General features: G+C 42.4%; 1 protein-coding gene across 5 annotated transcripts in view; it reads left to right on the plus strand.

The window, feature by feature from the left end:
- Positions 1–2,242: 2,242 nt before the first annotated feature.
- The window catches only part of PLD5 (phospholipase D family member 5), a 215,323-nt gene continuing 195,274 nt past the window's right edge, over positions 2,243–22,291 (plus strand). For 2 of the 5 annotated variants that reach the window (XM_024576041.3, XM_045184587.3), the window contains exon 1: positions 2,244–2,720. In XM_024576041.3, the coding sequence (XP_024431809.1) occupies positions 2,532–2,720 (189 nt within the window). In that variant the 5' untranslated portion in view covers positions 2,244–2,531. Of the gene's footprint in view, positions 2,721–19,518; positions 19,588–22,291 lie in introns of those variants that run through there. The other 3 variants (XM_045184584.2, XM_071219591.1, XM_045184585.2) reach the window with 3 other exon arrangements.

A 22,291-nucleotide genomic window follows, 5' to 3' on the forward strand; every position in this document is an offset into this window, starting at 1 on the left:
CTGCGGACGCCTGGCTCTGCGCAGGGGATTTAATCTCCATAAACTTCAGGTTCCTTTTTTCAACAAAATGGAGATGGTAGCAACAACCAAGATGACTTTCGGATAATTTTCCTATGAAGTAACTGGGATAAAGGGTATGCAAACATGCGAAAGGGTATGAAGTGTTATGGAAATGGCCGTGATTGTTATGAAAGGCTTCACAAAATACTGCCAGTTACTTCTTGATACTTCCCGCCTTGAGTGTTGTACCCATGGAGACTGAGTAGAGACAGTAAAAGTTTGTGCTTTTCCTGATGTTTTTGATCCTAACAAACATTGTCTATAAATTGATTGTAATGCTGTCTTCAGTGGTCTGCCTGTGACATTTGTGCTACCAGGATACCCCTTTCAAAAAATGGAGACGGTAGCAACCACTAGAGGGACTTCCCTATAGAGGCATAGTTTAAAAAAAAAAAAAAAAAAGCAACAACTTTGCCATGAAAATCTGATTCGATATGGACACCACTTGTTTAAATGGGACACTTCGTCATTACTCTGAATTGGATATGTGTCACCTGTCCAGGTTTGGCTAAGTCATCTAACCTACGGTATAATCCTATAAAGCAAAAATCAGAAGTATCCTTTGCAGAAAGGCAAGTCAGGGCTTTCTAACACCGGTATTATAAAAGATATATATGTAATGGCAGTCATTTAAATGGTGCCTTTATACTTAGAAAAAAGCAAAGTCAGTGAAGGCTAAATTGTAGTAGCAAAAAATGGGAGACAAGACAATGGGATGTGTGGTGTTCGCAGCCTTTTAATCCTGGTTTGAGTCCTTGCTTTGATGTGTAATTTCTGCTTGAGCCTCAGTTCCCTCACCTGGAACGTGGGGTTAATAACCTTTACCTTGCAGAATAGCTGGGAAACTCGGACATAACCCACCATCAGGGTTTCACTCCTAAGAAAGCCAATCTAGAATAACAAAAAATTATGTTATTTGTATTTAGTTGCTATAGCCCCAGATTGAAATCGGATTTTATTTCAACTGCTGGTATTACAATAACATCTTCTACGGTGGATGCTCTAAACAGGTACAAGACACAATGTTTGCCCTCAGAAAACTTCAAATTCCTCCGCGGAATTTCTTCTTTAAACCCATCAGGCACACTGGACAGAGCCGAGTGACACCTGCCCGGGGCTGGAGGAGAGAGATTAGTTACCCTCTGCAGCTGTCTCTTTTTAAAATCTCCAGAATACTTCCCCAGCTTTCATGTATTTCCCAAGCTTTTAAATGGACCCGAGGGACCCTTAACACTAGTTATTATATAGCGTTGCCGTCAAACCAAAAAATGTTTTGAGATGCTGACTCCAAAGATACCAAAAGATAAAGATTTAAGATTTAATCATTGACATGCCATCTTCTTTCTAAAAAGTCATCGTGCCTGGCTGTGTTAAGACTGGGCCTGGGAGGGAAGCTGGTGCAAAAACCATTGGGGGTAAAGGCTGGCCCTGAGGACCTGTGAGCCCAGTGAAGGCAGAGCTCTAGCGGACAGGCCCAGGTGTCGCTCGCCTAGGATCCTGTGGGGTGGCGCCGCTGGGAGCTTTGTTCAAAGTGGACGCAGGGTGGTGAGCGAGTCCCGCAAACCTGGCCGCCCAGCTTCTGCACCGTTAGACCCTCGCAGGAAAGTAGCGTGCAAGGCTCTTCAGAATAGACACCCTTGTGGCCATTTTCGGGGGGATGCTAGGCACACCCTATGCTCTCAGGCCCCGAAGGTGGGAAGTTATTGAACTTTCAGTATTGGGGGCCGGGAGCCGGAGCAGTCAGGGCGGGCTGCGGGGGCGCTGCAGGCTGGCAGTGGGGGAAGGGCGGAGGTGGCTCCCTAGCTTCTTCGGATCCATCCCAGCGCCCCGCCGCGGGCGCTTGGAGGCGCGGAGAGAGCGCTCACTTCTCCAGGGGCTGCTCGCCTTCAAGTGAAAATGCGGGAGGGAGCTCTGTAGCCAGTGGAGGACAGGCGGGCCACCGGCTTTAGTCGGCCGCCTGGCCAGGGCGCGGCTGGAGGGGCGGCGGCAGCGGCTCCCCACTGCACCAACCTGCGAGGTCGGGCTGGCTCGGCCGCGGCGGCCCCTCCCACCGCACCACCGCCTCCCCAAGCTCCCGCCCAGCCGGACCCTGGGTCCAGGTTGGTGCAGCAAGGAGCCGGAGTGCGGAGCGCCAGCTCGGGACACTGCCAGCGGATGACTGTGCGACCACACCACGCGCACCACCACTTCTGCCTCCCAGAGCAGGCTCCCTTCGGTCCCTGACTCCCTCTCGTACCCGCCCATCCTCCCCCCTTTTTCCTACACCCCTCTCCCTCCCCCGACCTCGCCTGGCCCGCACCCGCCCCTCTCCTCTGGAGCTGCCCCTCCCTCCCGGCCTCGCGCTCCCGAGCTTCCCGAGCCCGCCCATTCCTTCTCCCGCTCCCACCCAGCCTCCAGCTCGCCCTCAGTGTCCCGCTCTCCACGACCATCCCAAGCCCGCTGCGCGCCGCCCGCAGCCCGGTCATGTCAGGATGGAGATCCGGCAGCACGAGTGGCTCTCGGCCTCCCCGCACGAGGGCTTTGAGCAGATGAGGCTCAAAAGCCGCCCCAAGGATCCCTCGCCGAGCCTGACCCGAGTGGGCGCGAACTTCTACAGCAGCGTCAAGCAGCAGGACTACAGCGCCAGCGTCTGGCTCCGGAGGAAAGACAAGCTGGAGCACGTAAGGGCGGCTCGCTCCCTGGGGCCTCGGCCAGCACCTGCCGCGCACACCCACCTACCCCGGTGGCGGCCCGAGCGCGCGGCTCAGGGGGACCTCGGGGGTGGCCAGACTCGGAGGCAGGACGTCTGCGTTCTCCTTCCGATCCGGGGCGTCTTCTCCTGCACTTTCTTGCCATAATGACCAGGCGGTGGGAGGGAAGGGGAGCTTCCTTTCCAGGGACTGCCTGGCCACCGCCCACCTCGACCTCCCCTCAGGCTTCCCCGCTGTAGAGCTCCTTTGCACTGTGCCTTGGGGTGCGGGTGACAAGAAGTGGAGCTGCCACACGCGTGGTCCGAGGAACCCGGCGTTGCGCGGTAGTGGGCTTTAGAGGGGCGTTTGTGCGCGTCTTCGGAGGCTATTTAACTCCGTCCACAAACTAACAAATTTAAAAATGCGTAAAGTTGTCGCTGCTGGCGACTCACCCTGGGGCCATGTAGAAGCAGAGTTTTCTGCAGAGTGACCTCTGAGATGAGCAATTGGCAATCCTTTCTACCTGAGCCCAACTCTGGGGAGATTGGAGCCTTGCCAGGAGAAAGGAAAAAGAAAGAGCAGGTCGCCCAGCTCCCCGGGAACCCACCACTGTGGAGGGTGGGAGCTGAAGGGCGGGGACCTCCACTCCTATGCAGTGCAGGCTTCCCGCCAAGCATATGGGCTCTGGACTGAGCCCCTAAGGCTCAGCATTCTGGAAGGAAGGTCCCTTCAGAAAGGCGTTTAGTGGATCCACAATTTCAAACCTGACCCATCAGCATCTCCTTAAACCAAATATTAAAATGAAATAGAGTTATCTCAAGAGTGCAGCACAACCCGCTAAGGAGAGGATGATGTTTCTTCCCGCGGAGCTGCGTAATCTAAATTGAGACTGCTCCTGGAATGTGGAGGTTCCCTTGTATTTGGGTCACAACGCCAGTTATGCTAGAAAGGTAGGAAGGAGAACTTCTGGAACTTGCAAATCTCCTACTGCTGCACCACCTGAGTCCCATTTGCACCCTCTTCCCACCCTTCTCCTTTCCCTGGGCTTTGCTGAGACTAGGAGGGAGCCTGCAAAAGGGTATTTCTCTTACACTCCGAAAGGAAAGTCTCTACCTTTTCTCCAAGGGCCTGATAAAAGTCACTGAAAGCTCAAATTTAGAGCTTTGATTTGGGGGATGGCCTCTGTCTTGTGTGTAGAGAACCGTTTCCTTAACATCAAAAGCACATCTCATCCTTCAGACCAGGGACGTAGGTAATTGAAGATTTCTAGGATGGCGAGTTGTTGGAGAGGCCACTGAATCCACTTAAAAATGCAAGCTCTAGAATTAGCAAAGGTGGCATTATTAGTTTAAAGGGGAGCAAATAGCATCTTCGTGTAATTTGGTACTTGATGTTACCTGGTTTTGGTACTAAGGGGAATGGGCTGGCCTTAGGATGATGGTGTACCTTCATTTCAGCTTCGGAATGTGTGTTCATTTGCAGCTTGTGCTTTTAGCTGATCTATTTCCATTATTCTCTTACTGAAAATCAATAGTGCAATCATCAATAGTGCAGTCTCCTATGAGTATGTCTCCTTGAGTCACAGACATGGCATGCATTATATTTAAATGGTTTCCCCCATTTAGATTTTCACTGAAAGCATGAAGACATACTGGTGCCAGGTGGGCCACGGCAGTGTCACCTTTCTGGACAAGTAGAGGATGCTCGGCCACTCCTGAGAGCTAAAGACTGAGGAAAGGGGAATCTGGTGCTTTGGAAGCATGCAGGGATCTATGCTTTCTTCTTCACTCAGGTGCTCCAGAAGAGAGCATTGCATTCATTAAACAAATCTATATCTATATATTTATAGATGTATCTATATATAGATATATAGATATAAGTGTATATATATACATTTACATAGACATATATGTATACGTATATACATATATATATATCGCCTTGCTTGTTATTTAAATTAACATATAGTGTGTTTGTTTGCTTTCTCAAAAACATTTCCTGAAATGTATTCTGTTTTCCTCTATACTTGCTTTCAATTAGAAAGGGGGCTTTGCTTAAAAGGAAAATTTTCATGATGTTCTTTTGCTCCTTTGAAACATCTAAAACTTTTATATAAAATACTATTTATGAAAGTGTAATGAAAAAATTAAATTAGCATAAAGATGCAAATTTCCTTGAATTCAATTTCTAGGTGTTCAGAGTATATATCAAATGTTGTGTACGTATTAGGACATTTCAGGTAGTTGGTGTTCATTTCAAATTAGATATTAGAAATTTAAAAACCCATAACAAATGTTACCTAGTGTACCATGGCCACACAAAGCATGAAAATGTAATGTTGACTTTATTATAGACGGCGTTCTGAACATAGGTGGCACCTTCAGAATTAGATGTTACAGAGCTTAGGATGAGTGTGTCATCCGAAGTTCAAAGGGAACAGTAGTTTAGAAAAAACACCCTTTCTTCTGCCTGATCAACTGGATGACCAATGATCTTTATTGTTAAAAATGAATTAATAATTGTTATGGAGATCATTTGCATGGAAACAACCCACTGTTACTTTGCTGGTGCTTTAAGAGTCCCTCTAGTATTAAGGGCAAAGATAAATTAGGGTTTCAGATGACACACCCACTGGGTCACTGCAGTAATGGAATTCCCTGAAATGAAACGTTTGGCTGTGTGTGGACTCTGTCCAGATTCCAGAGGCATTGCTTCATCTGAAAGTCAATAACACGGGGAAAGCTGACAACTAGAGAATAGATTTCTTCCCACTTCGCTAAATGTGAGGATGCGTAGCTTCTTTCTCCTGTTCTAGTTTAAGGATTCTCCCCAGGTTGGACGAGAGAAAAGTGACATGAGATGATGAGGGGTTGGAATACTTCTGACCCATCCGTAAATTTGATTCCTGTCAGTCATTGGTGGGTTGATAATTCAGATGAACACCCATGGAGAAATAAATGTACGTGAGGGAGTTCTTCTGTTCCTAAGTCATGATTAGAAGCTACTAGGAAGACGGGTTTGTACCATGGGTTCTGGACACTGAACTCCACTTAGAAATTTCAGGGACAAGTAAAATTGCTGGCCGTAAGTAGAGTGTTGTCTTATTAGCTACAAACAGCGCTTTTGGTTCTTTGATTACTTTTCTTCCAGTTCTGCATCATATGTCTATGGCTTTAGAAGGGTTAGGTTTGGGGAACAACGGAAGTGTATTCTCTGTAGGATCTGTATTTACTTTAGATATAACGTAAAAGTGAAGTATGTGGCCTAGCAAAGCCAGAGGAGCTCGTGGACACTTCTTCAACACCCCAGCCCCCCTCTGCTCAGCCAGCCCTCTCTGGGTCCCTTTGAGAGTCACCATCTCATATGGTTTCACTATCCAGAGAATGGTGTAACATTAGACTGGTGTCTGTTGGTGGTATATGGCCTGTTTGAACTTCTTTCTTTTTTCTTCTGCAGAGTGGGAGAGGCTACTCTGCCCAGACACCTGGTTTTATGTCAGGTGTGCATGTGGAAGTTTCCAGGTGCTGTATTTTCTCTCGTGCATATTCAGTTTGCATTGCTGAAGTGTGGATAAGGGCGGGGCTCAGCGTGGACCGACCTGGGGTTAGACTCCGGCTCTACCTCTTATCGGCTCTGTGGTCTCAGGCACAGGACTCACAGTCCCCAGGATGTGCACTCACAGTCCTCTGGAAAGGACTTGCAGGTTTGCTGGGATGATCCAAGGAGATCCTGCGGTGACACACAGTGCCCTAATGTTGAGGACTCAACACGACAAAAGCATGTGCTCCCCTCATGCTTCCCATCTGTGCAGGTCGACAGGTGACTTGGTTCCTTGGGGCTGCTATAACAGAGTACCTTGGACTGGGTAGCTGGTACACCACAAACATGTATTTCTATAGTTCTGGGGGCTGGGAAGTTCAAGATCAAGGTGTGGGTGGATTTGGTGTCTGGTGAGAGCCTGCTTCCGGGTTCACAGGCAGCCCTGTTCTGGTTGAGTCCTCACGTGGTGGACAGGGTGAGGGGGCTGTCTGGAGACTGTTTTACAAGGGCTCGAATCCTATTCACAAGGGCTCCACCCTCATGACCTAGTCACCTTCCAAAGGCCCCACCCCCGAATGCCAGCACTCTGGGTATTAGGATTCAACATCTGAATTGTGGGGAATAGAAGCATCTGATTCTGGGGAAAGACAAACATCCAGTCTATAGCAACAGGATATTTTCCTCATTTTAGTTGTCTGAGCTGATGGAAGCTTCCTCCTGCTCATTGTTTTCATGATTGCCAAGGTCAGTTAAAGGGATGCTGGTGAATCATGTCATGCCTCTCATTGTTTCCACCCAGAAGTGATACATCATTTGACCCCTTTTTATTGGCCAAAGAAAGTCTCATGGCCAAAGCTGCTTCAGAGAAGATGAGGGCCCTGGCTGGTATGGCTGTTAGTTGGAACATCGTCTTGTGGCCGAAAGGTTGTGGGTTCGATTCCTGGTTGGGGCACATGCCTAGGTTGCAGATTCAATCCCCAGTCCTGGTGCATATGTCCCCCGTGTATGGGAGGCAACCAGTCTCTCTCTGGCATCGATGTTTCTTTCTCTCTCCCTTCCTCTTTCTCTTGTTCTCTCTCTAGAAGCAATGAAAAAATGTCCTTGAGTAAGGAATATATATATTCTCTCCTGCAAGGGCAGGGAGAGGAAGAAAGGAAGGCAGATTCAGCCAACAACCAGAAGAAAGAGAAGGAGAACATCCAGGACTAGCTCATTAGGACGACTACAACTCATAAAGCACTTAGCACAGCGCATGGCCCATGTTAAATCTCCCCACATTTATAATGCAATTTCTTCTCAGACATTGCCTGCCTATCTGGCTGGCTGAGCCCTCACACTCCATCCAAAGAGCTTCCACTTTTCGAATTGGAGATCAGCCTGTCTGCATAATAGTTCTGGACACAGGGCATATGGGTTCTTCAGCCAGCAAAGCCAACTCACCACCTGGAGCCTGTTAGGCTGCCTCCTTGCCTGGCCTCCAGTCTGTCCCCTGGGGGCCTGACTCTCTCCTGGGCACTGGGCCCCTGCTTGCTCCCTGCCTGGCCACTCTTCTCTTTCTCACTCTCTGCAGGCTCTGCTAGCAGAGACCAGCTCCTTGCTTGGTCCCCAACCCCTGCTTTCCTTTCCAGCTCTGCGCACAGTGACTCAGAAAGCCTATTTAAAATTAAGAGGGAAGAAGAGAGAATTTGTAAAGAGTGGAAGATAGAATCTTAAATGTTCACATTTGTACGCAGGCTTAGTATCATGCTTGGCTTAGTAAGTGCCTCACTTAAAAGAAATGTCTCCTCTATGTGTGCGTTTGCACCTGCTTAAATAGAGTTTATGTTACCAGTGAATAGTAAATAAATGCCAAGTGCACACATGCCTCCTGGAATAAATTATTCACCTGATGAGCAAAGAATAAATGGATTGGAGCAAACTTGGTCACTGTGGTCTGGGCTATTATTATGTAATGCTATTTATGTCCCACAGAGCAAATTCATGAAAGTATTATCCCCCACAGAGCAGATCAGTAAAGCACCCGAAGATAAAGTTCAACCGAAGGGAATGAGTCTTTAAAATGTTCCATTAAAAATCAATCAAACAAACAAGCAGCAAATATCCTTTTCTATGTTTATGTATTATTGGCCTGACTGGATAATTTTAGTCTGGCAAACATTTACAAACATTAACATTTACCAGGATTATTTGCTGTGTGATTTTAGAGAAACAGAACAGACAAAGCCCAGGGCGAGGCAGGACTCGCTGCCTCTCTCTCTTCGGTTAAGAGATGAAAGTTGAGCTGTCTCTTGCGTGTGTTCTGATGGATTTCATTGTTGTGTCTATTGTCGCATTTGTCACTCCTGGAGGTAGCGTATTTATTCCATTCATGGGCTTCTCTCGCCGTGGCCTGACGGTTCAGTTTGTTTTGAACCTTTGACTTCTTTGAACTCTGCTGGGTGTGGCTTATTGATTTATTTTAACATCGCAGTCTGTGATATCATATTTAATATATTTAACTTGAGGAGCTCAAGTTATCGTATTTAAGATTTCTTTCCTCCCTTCTCCCATATGTGTAATAGCCACATACCAGCTTCTGACCAGTTCCTCTAAAAAGTTTTTTACTTCTCTTTACAGGCTTCTGTATTTATCTCAGGTTTAAACCTACTTAACGGTTTTTAGTTCTTTTATTTTTAGCTCCAAAGATTGAGAAATCTGATGAATCTTTTGAACTTCTGGGCTAAGGCAGTTATGTGTTCACACTGAATTGGCTGATGGGGGGATAGATAGGCAGAGGCAGATCTTGTGGTAAACTCTCAGCCCAGAAACTTTGCGTTAAGTGCACACACTGATTGGGGACATTTAAAACCACTGAATTGCCCAAGAGTCACACCTTGTGCTGTGTGCGTTTAGGGGATGCCATAAATGTTGAGAGCGGTTGAAATGCAAAACTGTGGTTGTGGAGAGACAGACCGTTTCTTACAAAAAAAATACACTTCTATTTTCTCAGAAACAGAGAAAAATGGGCCCATTTTCTAAATTAACATATCAAGCCCTCAAGCTTGGCAGACTTCCCAGGCAGACTTAGTCATGTGCGTGGGAAAAGCTCACTGCTGTGTCACACAGGAAGTGGAGCTACCTGACCAGGTATCGTGAGACTGGCTGCCACGGCCACTGGGTGATAAATATGGTTTGTTATCCTCTAGGTAGACAGCAAGCCTTGTGAACATGTGGTTCCTCTGACCTGAGGCATTATTGTGTTCATTGAACTGCATCGAACTTCATTGAACAAGCATTTATATGACACGCAATGTTCCAAACGGTGCAGAAGACACAACGATAGAGCAGGGTCCCTCCCGCAGTATGTTTAAGGTTTATAAATGCAGTTATAATACGATTATAGTGTTTTGAATAATACAGAAAAGTGCAAAACAGTATAAAACACTGTCATCAAAGGTTTTGTTTAGACGAGGATAATAGACAGCTAAAAAATGAATAATGGATCCTGTCACATATCAGGATAACTTATACCAAAGCTGAATTTATTCCATGACGCAAAGATGATATAAAATTTGGAAGTCAATTAATTTATCACATTAACGGAATGGAGGTAAATCCACATGATTATCCCAATAGATGAAGTCAAAGTATTTGATGAAATTCTCTACCTGTGCATGATAAAATTCTAAATAAACTGGAAGTAAAAAGAAACTTCATTTTTCTGATACAGGATTTCTTTAAAAAGATCAGCATTAGTGGTAAAATATTGAAAAGTTGTGTAGATTGTGACACAGGGATGTCCACTCTCATGACCTCTGTGCAGCATTATACAGGAGGTCATAGCCAATGCAATAAGGCAAGAAATAGAAATAAAAATATAAGAATTAAAAGGAAGTAATAAAATTGTTATTATTAGCAGATGACATGATTGTGTACATTTGAAAATCCAAAGTAAACTACAGATACAGTTAATGAATTAATAATATCTTTGGGTTTATCACAGCCACTGGAAACAAAATCAATATACAATATTAAATTAGGAAAAATCAATTCCAAAATAAAACTGAAAACCATTAGCATTTACACTAGCATGAAGATAGCAAATACTTAGGAATAAATCTAGCATAAAAATTTCAAATACTTAATGAGACTGGGAAGGCCTCTTTTATTGTCTCCCAGATTGATCTATAAATACAATTTCAATGAAAATCCCAACAAGCTTGTGTGTGTTGAAGAATGGGTATAAAATTTGTATGGAAATTCAAAGGGCCAAGAATAGTGAAGACAATCTTGACTAAGAAGAGAGTTAGATGTTCCTGCTCCAGATAGCAAAACTTATTGTAAAGCTAGATTAACTCATTATAAAGCTAGATTAACTTATTATAAAGCTAGGTTAATTAGAGCAGAGTGGTTTGGTGCCAGCATAATGGACTAGATCAGTTGACAGAATAGAGAGTACAGAACAGACTTGTGTGTATTTTATTGTTGACAGGTACTTGATCGATGACAAAAGGGGCAGCCACAGAAACGCCGTGGGAAAGAGATGGTCTTTCAAAGAATGGTGTTGGTTCGGTTATGTAGCTACATTAAAAATGACCTTGATTTCTCTTTCTGCCATGCACAAAAGTCAGGTAGATATGGGTTGTAGAGCTAAATTAGAAAGTGCAACAATGAGACTTCCACAAAATAATATAATAAAAAACCTTTGTCAACTTGGACTAGGAAAAATACTCGTAAGAAGTTTAATAATCCCAATTCGTTAAGATTAGTAAACTGAGCTACATTAAACTTAAGTAATTTTGTCTATAAAAGAGCCCATTAAGAAAATGAAAAGGCATGCCACAAAGCAGAAGGATGTATATATATTTTCAACACATATTCTGACAGAGGGTTTTAGCCAGAATATATAAAGAGCACCTACAAATCAATAAGAAGAGCATAGACAACCCAACAGAAAAGTGAGCAAGCAAAGGTGCTTGATGTCATCAGTCATCAAGGAATGAAACAGTTAAAATCATACACCATTATGCAATCACCAAAATGGCAGAAATTTAAATGATTGGCAGTAGCAAGTGTTGATGAAAACGAGGAATATCACTGGCTTTCATAAGTTCTGGTAGGACTGTAATTCATAGGGCCACTTTAGAACACTGTTAGCAGTATCTAGTAATTTGAACACAGGTGTACCTATGACTCAGCAGTTTGAAGTCTGTATATATCAAACAAATATGTGTTCACGGGCAGCAAAGACATGTACTTAATGTTTTTGAAGCTCTATTTTAGTAGTTCCCATAGTATCCAGTAGAAATGAATATTCCATTTTCTAATATCTAATATCCTAATACCCAATATAGTTGAATGGATAATGAATTCTAATTTATTCATACAATGTAACACATTAAGCAATGAAAAGAGTTTAATTAAAACCATACATCTCTCTCTCTATATGCATTAATGTGGATGACTTTCAGACTTGATTGAAATGAAGACAGATTTATGAGTAGACCGTAGGATTCAATTTATGTGGAAAAAAATAGGCAAAACTAGATTATAGATATAAGAATCAGAATTAATGACTACTTTTGAGGGTGAAACAGGTACAAGGGAAGCTTCTGGAGGACCAATAGTGTTTTATCTCTTTTTCTAGGAGGTGGTTACAAAGTAGTATTTGCCGAGCTGTACACTGAAGGCATGTGCACTTGATTTCCATCGTATTTCCGTGATAGCTTAGTACAAACAAGTAAAGTGTGTACAGTGTCCTTCCCTTGCTTCCTGCTCGTCTCTGGCTATGCCCCTCAGACTCTATGCCTCTGGCCTACTCTCTCCAAGGCATAGACCTTGGGTCGTGATGTCTTCTGTCGTTGTTTTCACGTGGGTGACTCTTACTTGTCACCTCCCCGGGTGTGGCGTCCTGTATCCTTGCTTCTCCTCTCCCCAACCACCTGCTTGCGGCAGCCTTCCGTGTCCTCCCTGATAAATATTTCACACTGTGTTCTGATGGTGTGTTTATTTGTCTTTTCCACTGGACCGTTCATTCTTTAATAAATCCTTCATGAGTTCCCTTCAGGAGCAGTTGTTCAGTGAATTGTAACTCCTGGGGTTGAGAAACCTTGAATCACTCTTGTCCAGAGAAGGTGGTCAAAGGAGGCTTCACCCTGGACAAACATTTGCACTGGGCCTTAGGAACCCAAGAAGAAGTGTTGCTGGGTGGAGGACTGGCATAAGCCAAGGCTTTTGAGTGGAATCTGGGCAGCAAAAAGCATGTTTGGAAGACGAGTGACTTAAGTAGTATGACCGGAGGGTGGGGTCAGCTTAAGGGGACGTTGGCCGTGAAAACACATGGTAGATCAGGACAAGACCTTAGGAGGTTTGAGGATTTGAATGGTAAGCTGAAGGTGTTGGGCTCTATTCTATAACAAAGGGGAAATATTTAAAGAAATAGACACTTTATTCACAGAGTTCAGGCTTCAGAAAATCTGCTGGTGGCATGTGGTGTCTAGGAATGAGAGCCGGAATTGGGGGAGGGGTACTGTCAAGGTTCTTTCAGTGGTAGAGATGGGAAGTCACAGAAATGTGTGGCAGAAGTAGAAAAGTGGAGGGGGGATAGATGCAAGAAATACTGTGAAATAAGAGTTCATGGGACTTGGTGTTTTGCTGGGTGTGGGGAGTCTGAGAAAGCTCAGCCATTCAGCAGACACTGACTGAGGGCTGGGGATGTCCCAGACATTGTCACTGGTAGGATGGATACAAATGCAAGGGTGAACAGGGAAAATTCCAAAAACTCCTTGAGAGTTGGAATTCTGCCCTATTCATCTTTGTGTCTTGGACCCAAGCCACTGTTACTCTCCTGATCCATAATACTAGTATTATGATGACTATAATTAACAAAGATTCTCATTCCTGCTCCCTGCAAGGCACTGAGCTTCAGGCTTGAGAAGAATCCCATGTCTACGATTGGGCCTTTGACCTCAGTTGCTTATGATCTAGTCCTTCAGAACTCAACTTAGTTTTTGCCTTTAAACCTAAAGCCTGGTTAGGTGCCCCTCCTGTGTGGCCCCATAACATCAGGGGCAGGCATCTTTTATAGCACTTAGTGCACTATTTTTTTAATTGCCTAATTCATGGTCCATCTTTCAGTGGAAAATGTGAAGGCAGCAACTCTCTCTTATTCACAACAATGTACCCTTAATGCCCAACGTAGTGCCTGGTAGGCATCCAGCATTGATTGACTTGACTTTTATTGAAGTAGTCGGTGAATGGATCAATCAATGAAGGAGTGAATGAATGAGTGAATGATTGAATTAATGAATATGGGCTTAGGGAGGCAGGACTTACAAGTGAAAAAGAACAAGTTGCCATATACTGCTTGCCAAGGAAATGCTACAGACATTAAATGCAATAACAATTGAGGAGAAAGAAACATCAGAAGCTCCATGAGAAGCTACTGAACAGGGTTATGATTAAATGTCAGCTGGAGGAGATAATATGTCAGACTGCATCTAAACCATCCACAGGTTGAGATTCATCAAATTTTTTTCAGACTTGGGAAGTTGGGGATCCATGGCCACTTTAGGGGCCTATTCTAATGTCTAATGCTATTACTTGGAGTGAATTTTTTGGTTTTAATTGCTCTATATCTTCATTTTTATTAGTCAAGAGGTGAGTATTAACTTTTTAACTTCTCCCAAGTATACTTTGGTGTGGCTTGTCATTTCTAAATCTGCTCGTTCATTATTTAGCATCTGCCCCGCTCTGGCTGAGTGCCCTTGATTCGAGATTAGAAGACAGACACTCTGCAGCAGGGAGTGTGTCAAAACGGCCAAAATCCTCTTAAAGACCTGCCAGGCTTAACCCTTAAGAATCTCCCACTATGATTTCCAGACTTTTCTGTTTGCAAACTTTTTCCATTCCCTAGGATCTTCTTGCTTTTATCCATGACAGGCGCATGCATTGCCTACAACCTGCCCTGTAAGGTTCCTAACGCATCTTTAAAAAATATAAACTTTTACTTTGGAATACATTTAGATTTGTGGAAAACCTGCAAAGATAGTACGGGTGTTTCCTGTACATCCCTCGCCTATCTCAGTTTCCTTTCATATTAAATTCCAAACTCTAGGCTTTAGTAGAATTTCATCAGCTTTAAAATTAATGTCCTTTTCTGTACCACCATCCAAGCCAAGTAGCACATTCCAGTCCGTTGTTGTGTGTCCTTAGCCAACCTCTGGTCTGTGACAATTTGTCATCTTTCGTGACCTTGACAGTTTTTTCCAGCTTTATGGAGGTGTAATTGACTAATAACACGGTAAGATATGTGAAGTGAACACTGGGGTGACTTGATGTATTACATATATAGTGAAAGGAGTCCCACCATCACATTACTGAAAACATCCATCACCTCACATATTTATCTTTTTTTTTTTGCTGTGTGAGAACGTGTAAGTTCTATTCTCTTAGCAAGTTTCCATTATATAACAGACTTATCGATTAGGATCACCGTGTATCTATTAGATCCTCAGAACTTCTTCATCTTACAATTGCAAGTTTGTCCCCTCTTACCAGACTCTCCCCGTTTCCTCCAACCCCCCAGTGGTTCTACTCTATTCCTATGAGTTAGACTTTTTAATTCAGATTTTACCTATTAGTGATACCATGAGGTGTTAGTCCTTCTCCATCTGGCTTATTTCACTTAGCATAATGCCTTCAAGTTCCTCCATGTTGTTGCAAATGACAGGGTTTCCTTCTTCCCCGTGACTGAGTAATATTTCCTCTCTCTCTCTCTGTCTCTCTCTCTCTTCAGTCATCTGCTGATGGACCCTTAGGTTGTTTTCCTGTCTTGGCTATTGGGGATGACGGGGTCTTCATTTCCTTTGGACCAACACCTGGAGTAGAATTGTTGGTTCACACGGTAGTCCTATTTTTAATTGTTCGCGGAACCTGGACAGTGCACACTGTTTCCCGTAGTGGCGGCACCAACTTACATTCCCAGGAACGGTGCACAAGGGCTCCCTTTCCTCCACATCCTCACCAACATGTATTTGTTGTCTTTTCGATGATAGCATTCTGACAGGTGAGAGGTGACATCTCATTGTAGTTTAGATTTGCTTTTCCCTGATGATGAGTGACGCTGAGCATCTTTTCATGCACTTGTTGGCCATTTGTATGTCTTCTTTGGAAAAAAATCTATTCAGATTGTCTGCCTATTTATTGATTGGATTGGTTTTGCTGTAGAGTTGCCTAAGTTATTTCTATATTTTGGATATTAATTCTTTATCATATATGTGATTTGCAAGTATTTTTTCCATTGGCTAGCTTGCTTTTTGAAAAATTTTAATAATGGTTTCTTTTGCTGTACAGAAGCTTTTTAGTTTGATGTAATCCAACTTACTTATTTTTGTTTTTGTTGTCTTTGCTTTGGTGTCAACCCCCCTCCCCCCCAAAAAAAGCTTGGTAAGATTGATATCTAGGAGTTTACTACCTGTGTTTTCTTCTAGGAATGTTATGGTTTCAGGCCTTACATTCAAGTCTTTAGCCCATTTTGAGTTAATTTTTGTGTCTGGTGTGAGACAGGGCTCCAATTTTCTTCTTTTGCATGTGGCTGTCCAGTTTCCCCAGCACCATTTACTGAAGAGACTGTTCTTTTCCTTTTGTATATTCTTGGCCCTTTGGTTATAAATCAATCATCAATTGACCATATTATACACACATTACTTTTGGGTTCTTTTTTCTGTTGCGTTGGCCTCTGTGTCTGTTTTTGTGTCCATATCACACTCTTTATTACTGTAGCATTGTTATATAGTTTGAAATCAGAGAGCACGATGTCTCCAGCTTTATTCTTCTGTCTCAAGATTGCATTGGGTATTTGAAATCTGTTATGGTTTCACACACATTTTAGAATTGTTTGTCCTATGCGTGCGAAAGATGCCTTTGGAATTTAAATGGGAATTGCATTAAATGTGTAGCTTTCTTTGGGTAGTATGACCATTAGTTCTTAAAGTTCATGAACATGGAATATCTTCCCATTTATTTGTGTCTTCTTCAACTCCGTTCATCAATGTCTTATGGTTTTCAGTGCACCGGAGTTTCGCCTTTTAGCAAAAACTCACATGAGGATTTTTTCTTTAAAAGGTACCAAATGACAAATGGGTCAAAAAAGAAAACTGAAGGCAAATGAAAGGGAAATACAGCACATCAAAGCATATGGGATGCACCAAAAGCAGTTTTAGGAGGAAAGCTCATAGCGATAAATGCCTCCATGAAGGAAAAAGAAAAAGCTCAAACAAGCAACCTACTTTCTTCCTCAAGACACTAGCAAATGAAGAAACTAAACTCAAAGTTAACAGAAGGAAATCAATAACAAAGATCAGAATGGAAATAAATGAGATAAAGACTAAAAGAAAATAGAAAAGATCAACAAAAACTAAAAACTGGGTTTTTTTGAAGATAAACAAAATAGGCAAAACTTTAGCTAGACTTACAAGAAAAAAATGGGAGATAACTCAAATAAAGTTAGAAATAAAAGAGGAGATAACTACAATGGATACCAAACAAATGCAAAGGAGGGTGAGACCACAGTGAACAATCAGACACCAAAGAATGAACAACACAGAAGACCAAGGCAGAATCATGAAGAAATAGAAAATTTTAACAGGCCAATTACTAGTAAGGAGATTGAATCTGTTGCTAAAAACCTTCTAACGAACAAAAGTTCAACACCAGATGGCTTTACTGGTAAATTCTACCAAACATTGAAAGAAGAATTAATACCAATTCTTCTCAAAATTTTCAAAAAATAAAACAAGAAGGAACACTTCCAAACTTAGGAGTCCAGCATTACCAAAACCCAAACTAGGATACTACAAGGAAAGAAAATTACAGGCCAATATCACTGATGAACATAGATGCAAAAATCTTCAATCGAGTATCAGCAAACCAATTTCAACAATGCGTTAAAAGAGTCAGACACCATGATCAGGTGGGACTTATTCCAGGATGCAAGGATGGTTCGACCTCCATAAATCAATTAATGTGCTACACCCCATAAACAAAATGAAGGCAAATAATCATATGATCATCTCAATAGATGAAGAAAAATCACTTTATAATATTACAAATCCACTCATTGAATGTTCTGTAAATACATCCATCTAGTCTTACATGTAATTTTAGTTCAAGAATTCCTTATTGATTTCCTGTCTGGATGATCTAGTCCTTATTGAAAAAGGGATATGGAAGTCCCCTAATATTGTTGTATGGCTGTAAATGTCTTCCTTCAGGTCTGTTCATGTTCGCTCTCTGTATTTAGGTGCTCCTGGGTTGGGGGTCATTTGTGTTCTGTCCTCCTTTATCATTAGGGGGTCATATGTGTTGACCTCTTCATCATTGTATAATGACCTTCTTTGCCACTTACTGCAATCTTCAACTTAGTGTCCATATTGTCTGATGTAAGTATAGCTGCCCCTGCTTTCTTTTGGCTTCCATTTGCATGGAGTGTCTTTTTCCATCCCTTTCCTTTCACCGTGTGCCCTTGAATCTGCAGTGAGTCTCTTATAGGCCATGTCTCTATCTCTTTTTTTAATCCATTCCGCCACTTTGTATCTACTGATTAGAGAATACAGTCCATTTGCATTCAGAGTAATTGTTGTTAGATGTGGACTTCCCATTTCAATTTTGTTCATTGTTTTCAGACTTTTTTGAAATTAATTTGCTTCTCTTTCTTTTGCTTCCTCACTTGTGACTTGATTTTTTTTTGTGGTATGTTTAGATTCCTTTCTCTTCTCTTTTGTGCATATATTATATGTTTTTGCCTTGTGGTTACCGTAAGGCAAATAAAAATGTTATATATTTTAAAGATTTTATTTATTTATTTTTAGAGAGAGGGGAAGGGAAGAAGAAAGAGAAGGAGAGAAACACTAATGTGTGCTTGCCTGTCATGTGTACCCCACTGGGGACCTGGCCTGTAACCCAGGCATGTGCCCTGACTGGGAATCAAACCAGTGACCCTTTGGTTTGCAGGCTAGTACTCAATCCACTGAACTGCACCGGCCAGAGCAAAATATGTTATATTTATAACAGTGTATTTTAAGCTAATAACAACTTAAGTTTGAACTTGTACTAAAGTGGTACTTTTTTATTTCCCCTGCAATGTCTTATGTTTTTGATGTCACTATTTACATTTTTACCTTATGTATCCATTAATAAATTATTACATAGTTATTTTTATTTCTTTTGCCTTTTAACCTTCATACTAGATTCATAAGTGATTTGCCCTGCACTACTACAACATTAGAATATTCTGCATTTAACTGTGTATTTGCCTTTACCAGTGAGTTTTACACTTTCATATGTCTTCCTGTTACTAGTTAGCCTCCTTTTATTGGAGCTGGAAAAGTCCCTTCAACATTTCTTGTAGGGCTAGTTCAATGGTAATGCATTCCTTTAGCTTTTGCTTGTCTGGAAAACCCCTTATGTCTCCTTCAATTCTGAAGAACAACTTTGCTGGGTAGAGTGTTCTTGATTGGCAGGGGTTTTTTTTTCTTGTTTGTTTACAGCATAAGGCAAAAGTAGGTTTACAGTTGTGAGTACGCAAAACAGTTTATTCTTGTATTATTTATTAATTATTATATTTTTCCATATGAAAAACTGTAAACCTACTTTTGCTCCACCCTGTATTTTAGCACTTTGAATACATCATGCTGCTCACTTCTGGCCTCCAAAGTTTGCTGAAAAGCCTGCTGTTAGTCTTAGGGTGGCTTCCTTATGTGTGGTGTGTCGCTTTTTTCTTGTTGCTTTTAAAACTCTCTCCTTGTGAGAACTTTTGACAATGACAGTGTGTCTTGGTGTGCGTCTCCTTTGACACATTTTTTTTAGAACTCTCAGGGCTCTCTGGATCTGGATGACTAGTTCTTTTCCAAGGTTAAGGGAGTTTTGTAGCTGTTACTTATTTAAATTAGCTTTCTGCCCCTTTCTTTGTCTCTTCTCCTCTTTCTCTGTCTCCTCTCTCTCTCTCATCTCTTTCTGGGGCCCTAGAATGTGGCTATTGATCTATTTGATGGTATTCCATAAGTACCTTAAAATATTTTTAGTGGTTAAAGACCTCCCTCCCCTACCAAAGATTCCCCCCCCCTTCATACTAACAAAGCATCTTCAAGCAGAACCGAAAAAGCTGGGCCAAAAGAGAAGGAACTATGGTGAGATAGATATTGAAATGCTGGAGGGAGTGTAGCACTCTGAGGAAGACACACTTCTGGTGTGGCATTTCAGCTGTGCAAAAGTGGGAAGAAAGTGCATGGGTCTCTGGAGTCTCCCATCCCTCATTTCAAGATGCTTCTTCCCAACTAAGGTGAGCCTGCATACCTGTTTGGTGCCCAGCAAGAAGCCAGGTACTTCTGGCTTTCTCCTCCCTTTCATTGCCTACTTATACCATGACTGTAGGCCTAGGGGGTGCTTATTCATAGGGGTATCCTGTAAACCAAACAAATGAATTGTCACTATGGTTGTAGGTCTTTTCACTCTAGGAAATGTTACAAAAAATAGAGTGATGGCCGAATAACCGTTCCTAGGGCTTTGCTTAAGTGGCTTGTGAAAGAAATGTTTTACTATCATTCTACCTATTTTCTTTCACAAAACCAAAGATGGATAGGGAGCTTATATATCCTCCGAGTGTAAAGAAAGATGAAAGAAAAGTAGATGCCCGGGAGTCATGTGGATCGGATACAATAAATCTGATGAATTGGTGTTAGTACTGTTGGAGTATCAGCCATGAACTACACACAGGGAGCTTTTGAAAGGCAGGTCTTGCTCTCTATGCCTTGGATATAGTTGCCTTTCTTATTTTTTAGGATCACTTTTTTCTATTTGGATACATCACTTCCCTTGGTTTAATATTGGGTTTAGAATAACTATCCCAGAATTGGCACTGAGATCAAAGAAAGGAAGTTGAGAGGTGGGGAGAATCTGAGTGTTAAGGAGATAGGCAGACAACAAGGCTTGGAGACCCAGACACACTACAGGGAATGGGGGAGTATGCACTGGAGTTTAGTCTTTTATCTCTTTCCCGTGTTTGTACGGCAGCAGGGGAGGGTGTGTTTCTTATGTGCAGAGCGGGATGAAACACTCGCCAGTGTGGCAGCTTTTAAAGAGTCTGTGTGCTTCTGATTAAGACCTTCCCACATAATACACTTGGTTATTTTTATTTGCTCACATAGTAAAGGGCCAGTGAGAATGAACATGCATTTCCTATACTTAGAAACTTGACAAACTATTGGAACAGAACTGCTGGTCAACAATAGAAAATGGATTAAAATTTTTTTCACTGATAACATTACTTAAAAGGAAAGTTCAATGTCTTTCATGGAGAGAGAATAGTGACTTCTAATTTCCATACATTAAAGTTGATTCCACCTAAAATAAACAGGCCCCTACCTCGCCCACACCTATTCTGAATCTCTTGCTTACCGTTTTGCACTAAACATATGAAGGTAAATAGACTTCAGGGTAAAACTGTTGGGTGGTTGTTTGTGCTTTTAATTTAGGGAGACATTTCCTTTTTCATATGAGCAGAGTAGATTTATGGTTACATTGAGACTCGTGTTGTTTTAGCTCATAGGCTTGTCTGAAGGCGAAAGAGACATATTATGACCTTTGCCTGAATGTAATTCCAAGATTAGTTGTCCAGTCGGAGCAGGATATTAGCTGAATGGATTTATCATTACATTAATATTTATTTCTATAGTTTGGGACAGTTATCAACAAGGTGTAGAAGTGCACATGGGTGATTTAGTATTTTATTAACTGTCACCATATCCACAGAGAAAGGACTGTCCTTCTCGCAAGGAAGGATCTTTCTAGTGCAGCAACTTCCTAAAAAGAGTTGGGGGGCACAGCAAAGTCACCCTGAAGTGTAGAGGCCGGGTGGCCCGCTAGCCTTGCTCACTCCTGCACAGCACCCACGATTCCAGTTTGTGTCTCCAAGTTTACAACCATTACACTCGACTGAATTTCAGGGCTGCTTGTCAAAATTTAGACCAAATATATTAAATCGCTAAATGGCAATAGTCTGCCGTTCTCACAGCTTTTCTAAGCCAGAAACAAAATTTTGAGTTTTAAGGTTTGTAGTGAGGAGGGATCACAGGAATTTGAGCTTAATTGTCAGGGGAGAAGCAGTGAACTCCAGGGGTAGGCTGTTCTGTCCGGGAAACGGGGCACTTGCCAAGGGTACTGCTTCCCGCTGCCCACCAGCACTTGACTGTTTCAAGAGAGTAGTAACAGCTCTTCTCTTGAGTTCCTGAGGAAAAAAAAACGAGAACATCTGTACTGTCTCAAGCAGGTGCTACATATTTGTCTCTTCACCATTGTGGGGTGCTTTTTTTTCAAAGCCTCTTGCATTTTTGACACCCACAGTTGTGTTGGCAGGTTTTTTATGATGCTGTTGCTCTGCTCAGATGCGCTGGTCTGGGAGGGTGGCAGGGTGGTGGTTTCTCAGCAGACTGATTGGCGTTTGGACGGAAGGCGCCTGAACTGTAGAACTGAGAGTCAATGGCCGTCACCTTGTCTGTCATCTCCAGGTCAGATGATGGCATTTGTGGTTCCCAGCTCAGATGGTAAGTCTCCCTTTCTCTGGTCCATTATGTGAAGTCATAGGATCCAGAGATGATGCCCAGAACCTTCCCGCAGTGTCGGTGGAATACAATAAAATCGCAAACGTGTTAAGAAAATGTGCCCTTCACAGCCTCCCTTAGAAATACATCTTTATTTAGAAAGGCTTTCTCGATGTCTAATTAAATTTTCTTGTTACAAATAAACCCATTTCCCCATTGTTCTGGCCTCCTTAGAACAGAACAAAAAGCACAGACTCACTCTGTAGCTTTTTTTAAAAGGGGAATAGCTTTAAAATATCAATTTAATTTCATAGTAAGTGTTAATTTTTCAAATTTTAAATCACATGTTACTCTGCATTTCAGAAATAAGAAAATTTTAAAACTTAAGAATAACTAGAAAAAGTAGTTTTTTAAAAAGTCTATGTGGCAAATTAAAACCTAAGGAAC

The sequence above is a fragment of the Desmodus rotundus genome, chromosome 10 (assembly GCF_022682495.2).
Source record: "Desmodus rotundus isolate HL8 chromosome 10, HLdesRot8A.1, whole genome shotgun sequence".
Lineage (NCBI taxonomy): Eukaryota > Metazoa > Chordata > Mammalia > Chiroptera > Phyllostomidae > Desmodus > Desmodus rotundus.